The sequence below is a fragment of the Dendrobium catenatum genome, unplaced genomic scaffold (genome assembly GCF_001605985.2).
Source record: "Dendrobium catenatum unplaced genomic scaffold, ASM160598v2 original_scaffold_185271, whole genome shotgun sequence".
Lineage (NCBI taxonomy): Eukaryota > Viridiplantae > Streptophyta > Magnoliopsida > Asparagales > Orchidaceae > Dendrobium > Dendrobium catenatum.
Window position 1 is genome coordinate 57,858 of NW_021503689.1, and position 9,038 is coordinate 66,895.

Consider the following 9,038-nt stretch of genomic DNA (forward strand, 5'->3'; position numbering starts at 1 on the left):
CTCTAGTTTCCATTTGGCTTTCGCTTGTATTTATTTTCAAACATATCTTGTAGGCTACTAGTAAGCTACTACATAAAATATTTATTGTACATATAAGTATACACAAATAACAAAATAATATATTGATGGAATAGCAAGACGTGAATGCGCTTCCGCCACATAACACCAAGCGCCTCCTCCCTCGCCTTCAAACCCCCACCGTCGTTCCATTCAAACCCTCGTCAAGAAATTGGGTTTTTTTTTTTTTTTTTTTAAACTGCCGCACTCGAAACAGACTCTTTCTTTCACTGCCCTCTCGACGTCCCTCACCGAATTCCCGACTTTAATGTCTGGGCGTCTCTTATCCTCTGCTGTGGTCAGGTTCCGGACGCTGAATCTGGCAAAAGATCTTCTAGTATTTTCTATTCGGAAGCAACGCGAGGAGATCTCTTAGTGAAGCCATCTTCTGCACATCTAGATCCACCGATCTGTTTTGCCCTAGTTTGGGGCTGCGGTGTTTGGCCTCCTAAGCCGATGGCCCCAAACCGTCGGAAGGGATCTGCCAGAGCGGCAGCCGCCGCCGCCGCCGTTCAGCAGCAGTGGAATATCGGAGATCTTGTTCTTGCGAAGATGAAGGGATTTCCGGCGTGGCCGGCTATGGTACGTCTAGTAATCCTTACAGTAATTGGCTTACGCCAGCATGGTTCGCTAGGGTTTTGCTTTTCTTTTCTGGTTTTTTATTGGGTCTAGGCTCTTTTTTGGTTGATCAAGTGTTTGTTTAGTAAAAAGAAAGTTGCTTTGCGCTTCATGATGTTCGGGGTTGTTATTTGAGGCAGTTTCTTGGTGTTCATCTCCTTTTGTCCTATTTTTTATCTTTTTAATTCTTAGGATGTCTTCTGCCCATTGCATGTTTGATGAAACCTGAGGGTTAACGTTGTTTTATTTCTTATTCGAGAGTTTCTTCTTTAAACTTTGTCAGATAAGTGAACCTGAGAAGTGGGGGTTCTCATCCGATCGTAAGAAGCTCCTCGTTTACTTCTACGGGACCAAGCAAATGTGAGTAGTATATTACATTAGCTATTTGTCTCTTTTGGAAGAAAGATTTATTCTCTTGTTCGTTATGAAAAACGTGAGATTGTTATTGTTTCTTCTGTCTAATTTTCTTACTATAAGCTTTAAGATGCAAGGTCATGAACTTGTATGCTTGCTTTTTTTTTTCCTTCTGTTTTAAGTAACCTTATTGCATGTGAAGTTTATCATTGCCCTCACTTAAAAGTATTCCATACGGCTGCTTTCTTTTCATTGTTGTGTATGTGGAGTATTTCTTCGACTTGCTTATATTCCTTCGCTATACTATGAAAGCATCAAATTTCTTGGCAAGGGCTCATAGTTGACGTGGAAGGTGGACGAATTATGCCCACTGAGCCCGCTTATCATTTTGGAAGTTCAGTTATGTAGTTGAAAGTTGATTTATGGCCACACAGACTCTTTACGGTTCATTGAGGTACTATGTTGTTGGTGTCTTGAATCAATTTATGCCAGACACTTCTTTGAACAGCAGAACTTGTCTATAAGCCTGACTAAAATGCATGCTGAAATTTTGAAAAGTGCTTCCTTCCATTTGCTGTTCTCTGCTCTACTATTCCCACTTTTCATGGTTTTCCTTGTTGGAGCATTAAATTCATGAATCAGCTGTATTTTTTATTAAACATCCAGATAGATTTTAATAGCTCTAGCCTCTAATTTGCGTAATGCGATACCTAATATATCTTTCCATACTTATCCTTTACTTCTTTAATTCTTATATTCTGTACATATGGGAATTTCCTCTACAACTATTCCTTCCATTGTTCTGCTTTCAAGCCAATGCTATTTAAAGTGTATCATTTTGATAGTACTCAAGTTATATTGCTTAGGTTTATTTTTTCTGTCAAAAATGTTCATTTTCTTTTTAGCAGTTGGCTATTGAGGATATACACTTCTAAATGTATCTCTACAGCTATATATAACCACAATTCATTTGTTTATTCATTGTTCTTTGTTTGTTTTCACTTATTTTTTTTGTCTAAAAATTTATGCAAACCCATAGACATTATTGATGACATGTTTGAAAACTTATGATATCATTGTAAATGATTGGATGTGTTCGCTTCATGCTTTGTATGCCCAATGCACACAGACTTTGAATATGGGAAACTTTCTTTTGGATATAAACTATTAAATGATATTTTATTATGAAGTATGTGCAATCAATTATGCTCATAAATTTTTGGAACATGAATTTGCTTATTTAAACTGATTCATCTTTAATTTTTTATCGGCTTGGCTTTATGAATGATCTCTGGTCATCATTTTCAATTTAAACAGTTTAAACTAGTATTGTGTCTCTTTTTGCCAACAACCTATTTCCAAAATTTTTGAAAATCTTATTTCCTGACATATCCCTTAGATGAAATAATATGTTTAGCTATTCTTAACTTAGAAATCCCCTTTAAAGAAATTGATTTTGGAGAGATGGCAAATGCAGCTTGCCTTATCTACCCTAGATAGGAGCCAAAACCTGTGTCTTAATTTTCAGCTTGACAACAAACCTTTATGGTTTAGGGTTTGAATGGAATTACAAGTTCATTGTATCACAATGCAATTCTTTTTGGAAAATGAAAGGAGGTTTTTCCCCTTTTTAAAAATAATTTTATTAGTGTTCAACTTGGATTATCAGTCAGCAGTCCTTTCAATTATTAGGAGAAAAGTTTCGTAGCAAACATCATTATGTTACATGATGCTCAAACTTAATTTTTCAGTCAAATAGCGATACACTTACTAAATCACTATAGATGTGTGTTTTTACCTGAATTGACAATGTCATGGAAACAACTAGGAGAAGAAGATTAAAGGTTTGATTTGTTCTTAGCTTGTATTTAATCTGTTCCATTTGATCGGAAAAGATGCAAAGGCATAAAGCTGTCATTCTTCTCTCAACTTGATATTTAAGGCAAATTTGCATATGCTAGAGTGCATCCGAAGGTATATAGCATTCAGAATTTAAGATATTTTTGGAAGTAAAGCCAATGTGAATTAGAAATTAACACTGAAGGGGATATTTATGAAAGCAAAGTATTTGCGGTCTTCACATGCATTTAGATTCTCGCATGCATAGGCATCATGAAAGCAGAGTATTGTAGAGGGAAGCTGTAAAGTGCTGCTAGCAAAAAAAAAAAAATATAAGAAGTTAAAACAAAATTCATTTTTATTAAATTTTTGGTTAAATTGTAGAGTTCTGTACAATATTTGAGCTTACTAGTTTCATACATATAGGAAGGTTTCCCTTGCCTCAGAATATACCAGTACCATCATCATTATTGATGGACCCTCATATTTCTCATGCATAGCTTATTGGCTTGGCCTAAAATTTATGTTGTTTTAAAGAGTAGGTCCAACACTTATCGTGTAACATACTTGTCCAAAACTTCTTTTGCCCTTGCCCGCCTATTTTTCTTTTGTTTCTTAATTGGTCCTTCCATCTTTTGACCCTCACTTAATCAGGTCATAAGTTGGAGTGGATAGACCCCGTTTTGTCTTTTTGTGTAATTGGACCTCAACCATGAATTAGGTTAGTGAATGGAAAGGTATGGCTCGCTAGCCCCTCTCTCTCTCTCTCTCTCTACTAAACCAAATTTTGACATAAGAGGTTGGGGGTTCTCATTTTTTCCTTCATTCACTATCTTTCTCTCCCTCTCTGACACCGAATTGCAAAGCTTACAAGATTACTCCTATGTAATGATTTAAAGAAGGAATTTAGTACAACCAACAACAACAACAACAACATCAAGCCTTTATCCCACTACGTGGGGTTGGCTACATGAATCCTTTTTCTCCATTGTGTCCTATTAAAAGTCAAATTCTCGTTTAAATCTAATAAAGAAAGGTCATTCCTAATATTTTCTAACCAAGTCTTTTTAGGTCTACCCCTACCTTTCTTAACATAAGTCAAATCTAATACCTCTACTCTCCTAACCGGGTCATCGCAAGGTTGCCATTTTATGTGACCAAACCATCTAAGGCGACTTTCTCTAATCTTATCTTCTACTGGAGCTACTCCAACCTTTTCACGTATAAGCTCATTTCGTATCCTATCTCTAAGGGTAAAGCCACTCATCCACCTAGAGCATCCTCATCTCTGCCACACTTAACTTAGTATTATGCTTCTCTTTTAAAGGCCAACATTCGGCACCATAAAGCATTGCAGGCCTCACTACCATCTTATAGAATTTTCCCTTAAGTTTGAGAGGTACATTTCTATCACATAACAAGCCCGATGCATTCCTCCACTTCAACCATCCAACTTGAATTCTGCTGATAATATCCCCATCTATTTCACCATCACTCTGAACAATAGATCCAAGATATCTAAAACGTGTACTCTTATTAATGACTTGATCGCCCAAAGTCATAATCCCCTCACTAGGTCTATTACTACTAAAATTACACTCCATATATTCCGTTTAGATCTACTCAAGCGAAAACCTTTAGTCTCTAAGGTTGACCTCCATAATTCAAGTTTACCTTCAACTCCCTCCCTAGTCTTATCAACAAGAAGAATATCATCAGCAAAAAGCATACACCAAGGTACATCCTCTTGCAAATGTCTAGTGAGAACATCCATTACTAAAGCAAAAAGATATGGGCTTAAGTCTGATCCTTGATGTAACCCAACCGAAATAGGGAAATACTTGGTCAATCCACCTTGTGTTTGAACACAAGTAATAGCTCCTGCATACATATCTTTAATGATTTGAATATAAGCATTATTGACTCCTTTCTTTTCAAGAACTCTCCATAGCACTTCTCTTGGAACTTTATCATATACTTTTTCTAAATCAATAAATATCATATGTAGATCCTCCTTATTTTCTCTATATTTCTCCATCAAACCTCTTAATAAATGTATGGCTTCCATAGTCGACCTACCCGGAATGAATCCAAATTGATTTTGAGAAACATTAGTATCATGCCGCAACCTATGCTCCATAACTCGCTCCCATAGTTTTAAAGTATGACACATTAACTTAATACCTCTATAATTCGCACAATCTTGTGCATCACCTTTATTCTTAAAAATAGGAATTAACACACTCGTTCTCCACTCATCTGGCATCTTCTTAGTCTTCAAAATAGTATTAAAAAGTTTAGTAAGCCATGAAATTCCTTCATCTCCTAAGCATTTCCACACCTCTATTGGAATATCATCAGGTTCAACAGCTTTTCCACCCTTCATTTTCTTTAAAGCCTCTCTAACTTTAATTTTACTAATACGCCGATAAAAACATAAATCTTTATTTTCATCTAGGGTGCTAAGGTCATTATAGTCAATCTTATTTTCACAATCTTCATTAAAAAGTTTAGCAAAATATCTCATCCATCTTTGTTGAATATCATCTTCTAAGAAAAGTATTTTTTGATCTTCATCTTTAATACACTTATGGTGATAACAATATACAAAAAGTCCAAATCCCCATAAAACCAATAAAAACAAAGTTCTGGTTTCTCGAACGTCTCCAAGTTCAGCTTTCAAGTTTTCTCTAATGAACTCCTTTCTATGTTTACTAAAATTTCCCCTAATACCAAGCTACCAGTGGCCTAATTCCTCTACGTGCCAGCTCTTGACAGAGTTGTCCAGCTTAACATATGGTTGGCTGCCTTTAGACCAATTGAGAAAAATGGGACCAAGAGTTAATTGATCATTCCCAGCCAGCCTGCAGAGAAGCTAGTTTTTTTAGAAGATTTGCTTGAATCAATAAGTTAATATTATCGCTTCCACAAGTCAATGGTCAATGTCCTGTACTCAAGAAGCGTTGATAACCAGCAACCTTGTAAAACAATCTTGGAACAAAATGCACTTCCCTATCAAAAGTAATGATTTAAAGAATTCTTTGTAAATGAGCAATCTCTCTAAAATATAAATCATCAGTATAGGAAATATTCATTAATTTTATGACATGAAATAAATGAGCCATATTAGAAAAGCGATCCACCGCTATCATAATAGAGTATTTGTGTGTTTGGGTTTTTGTGGTTCCCACCATAAAGTCTATGCTGACTTCTATCCAAGGAGATTTAGGAACAAGTAAAGGAGCGTACAAATCTACTTTTTGTTCTTAGTCTTGGCTATGTTGCACTCAACATATTTTGAGAAATCGGTCGGCATCATGCTGAATTGATGACCAATAAAAATTTTCTTATATAAGGGTGGTGGTTTTATCACAGACCAAAATCCTCCCATAATCCCTCTTTGTGACACTCAGATAGAATAGCTTCCCTTAAAGAATATTGAGGGATGCAAACTTGATTATGAAAGAGTAAATATTTGTCTTGAATGTGAACGTATGAGTTACCTTTTGGAAAAGTTTCCACTCTCTAAAATCTAAATCCTTGGGATAAAGATCTATGATTGATTCAAATATAAAAGCTAGAATGATACTAAGAAGGGTATCATATCAACTCAAAGCATTTGCAACCTTATTCTGAATATCAAATTTATGTTTCAGGTTGCAATGAAAATACAAAAGAAACTTTGTCCACTTAACATATATTCCCTTAAATTTATTAACTTTGCCCAGTTAACATGTCTTGCCATAAGTTTATTTTGACTTTGAAAGTTATTTATGTCTTTGTGATTGAATATCGGATGAACTCTTTGGATAAGAGCTAATGATTCAAATGATATAAGGCATAAGCAATTACATGAAATTCTTTATCATAAGTGGAGTACTTGCATTAGATATCTTCCAAATTTTCATTAAAATAGCCAACTAGGTGTCCATTTGACTTACTGTGGCCACTACTACATACATTAGAGGCATCACAATCATCTCAAACATTTAGTTGAAGTTAGGTAAAGCAAGGATAGGAGCATTGGTGACAAAACTAGATTGAGTTGCAGGCATTCGAATAAATTTGTCTCCTTTAAGTACTTCAATTAAAGGGCAGCCATAGAACTAAAATTCTTAATAAAGCATCAATGAAAATACATCAAGCCAAGAAAGCTTTAAAGGTTTGTAAAGGATTGGGGTATGGGCTGATTCAAAATTGCTCGAACATTTTCTTGGTATGTTGCTATTTCAGCTTTAGATGCAACATATCATAGAAAATTGATATTGTTAGCTAAGAATTTTCATTTACATGGATTGACATATAATTTTTCTTGTTGGATTTCAAATGGTTGTTTCAAATGGTGTAAATGATTCTCCATAATACAATTGTAAACTATAATGTCATGAAAGCATAACATTATGAATTTTCCCATTGAAGTTCTAAAAACTTGAGTCATCAGCCGCATAAAGGTGTTGGGGGTATTAGATAGACCAAAAGACATCACCATCCACTCATATATCACCATCTCGAGTTTTAAAAGTCATCGTCCATTCATTCACTAGCTTTATTCTAATTTGGTAATATTTGCTTCGCAAATCGATGTTGGAAAAGAAAAAATGCTCAATATAGTTGATCAAATAAATCATCTACTCGAGGGATTGAAATTCGATATAGTATCTATACACATACGCCACATACCATCTTTTTTTGAACTAATAAAGTATGAACATCTTAAGGGCTAGCACTCTCTCGATTTAGACCTTTTGCCAGAAGGTCTTCTACTTAGATTTGTAATTCTTTAAACTCCTTAGGTCTCATTTGATAGGTTGGCTTATGGAGAATAATGATACTAGGAACGAAGTCAATTATATACTGGACATCTCACATAGATGGTAATCCTAAGGATAACTTTGTGGGGAATATATCTTCAAAGTGTTATACCAAAGGTTAAACTTTTTTTGGGACATGTTCTTCTTTATTTCCTTCCATAATTATGATGGCATAAGTAAAAGGAGCTTCTTGCATTGTTTTTAGGAACATGAATTTAGAAGCCATGGTATCGATTCCCGTCTTTTCCTTAAGGCCATCTTTCATTGGCATTAAAATCACTTTTTTTTTCCTTCTTATTCTTTTGTATAGGTGTTTTAAACCCATCATGAATCAGTGTCCTACTAATAGATGGTACTATTGCATGGGTATCACATCACACAACACATCTTCTTGCAATTTCTTATCTTTAGAAATTTTTATTTCATTGCCTTTACAGAGCCAGAATAATTTATAGAGTATAGGTGCTCTCTAGGAGATAAGTTTAATTTTTTGACAATCTGACTTGATACAACATTTTCATGAACTTCCTCCATTTATAGTCATCAGCAGACTTTACTTTGTAAGATGCATCTAGTATGAAGATGTTGTGTCGAAGCTAGTTACATTATGGATCCTTGGTCGTATTCAAAACCTTATGACTCACTTTCCATCATCTGCTTACACTAATTGTTCCTCCCCATTCATGGGGTTATCTTCTACTTTATTTTCTTTCTCAGGATAGGCCTCTTGAACTAAAGGCATAACATACTGATTTGGACAATTGACACTATGCCCAAACTCTACACAGCTAAAGCATTTTATTAGTGAGTTTTTGTTATTGGACTAGCTAGTCTCATTCTTTCTTGATGCTAACATTCGATTTGAGAGATTATTTTTAGGAGGGTCTTTGGATGTATCATCATGGGGTTCCTTAACAACTCTACGGAAATCTTGTCCTAGATCAATAGAAACGTTTTTAGTATGGATTTGTTATCTTTCAACTCTTAGAGCTAACTTAGCGACATTAGAAAAGATCCAACACTGTCATAATTGTATGATATTTGCAATGATAGGATGTAAACGACATATAAATTGGACTATAGTTTGCTCCTTAGGTTCAACAATATCGCTTTTTAACATTAATTGCTTAAACTTATATATATATATATATATATATATATATACTCCTATGTTGCACCGATACGGATACGGCGATACGGATACGACACGATACGGATACGGGACACGCCAATTCTTAAAAATAAAGAACTTATCCTTGTACTGTCCTTCACAGTTTACAGCTTTGATAAACATAGGATAGCTATCTGTTACAGCCATGAAGTTGATAAGTGGTCTTCTTTGTGGATCTGTCCACCCAT

The 9,038-nt window shown here is 35.0% G+C and overlaps 1 protein-coding gene across 5 annotated transcripts in view; it reads left to right on the top strand.

Annotated features, from left to right (window-relative positions):
- Window positions 1–227: 227 nt before the first annotated feature.
- LOC110108618 (protein HUA2-LIKE 3) overlaps window positions 228–9,038 on the top strand; it is a 52,910-nt gene continuing 44,099 nt past the window's right edge. For 3 of the 5 annotated variants that reach the window (XM_020839328.2, XM_020839329.2, XM_020839331.2), the window contains exons 1-2: window positions 229–639; window positions 959–1,035. In XM_020839328.2, the coding sequence (XP_020694987.1) occupies window positions 514–639; window positions 959–1,035 (203 nt within the window). In that variant the 5' untranslated portion in view covers window positions 229–513. Of the gene's footprint in view, window positions 640–958; window positions 1,036–1,369; window positions 1,484–9,038 lie in introns of those variants that run through there. The other 2 variants (XM_028692381.1, XM_028692380.1) reach the window with 2 other exon arrangements.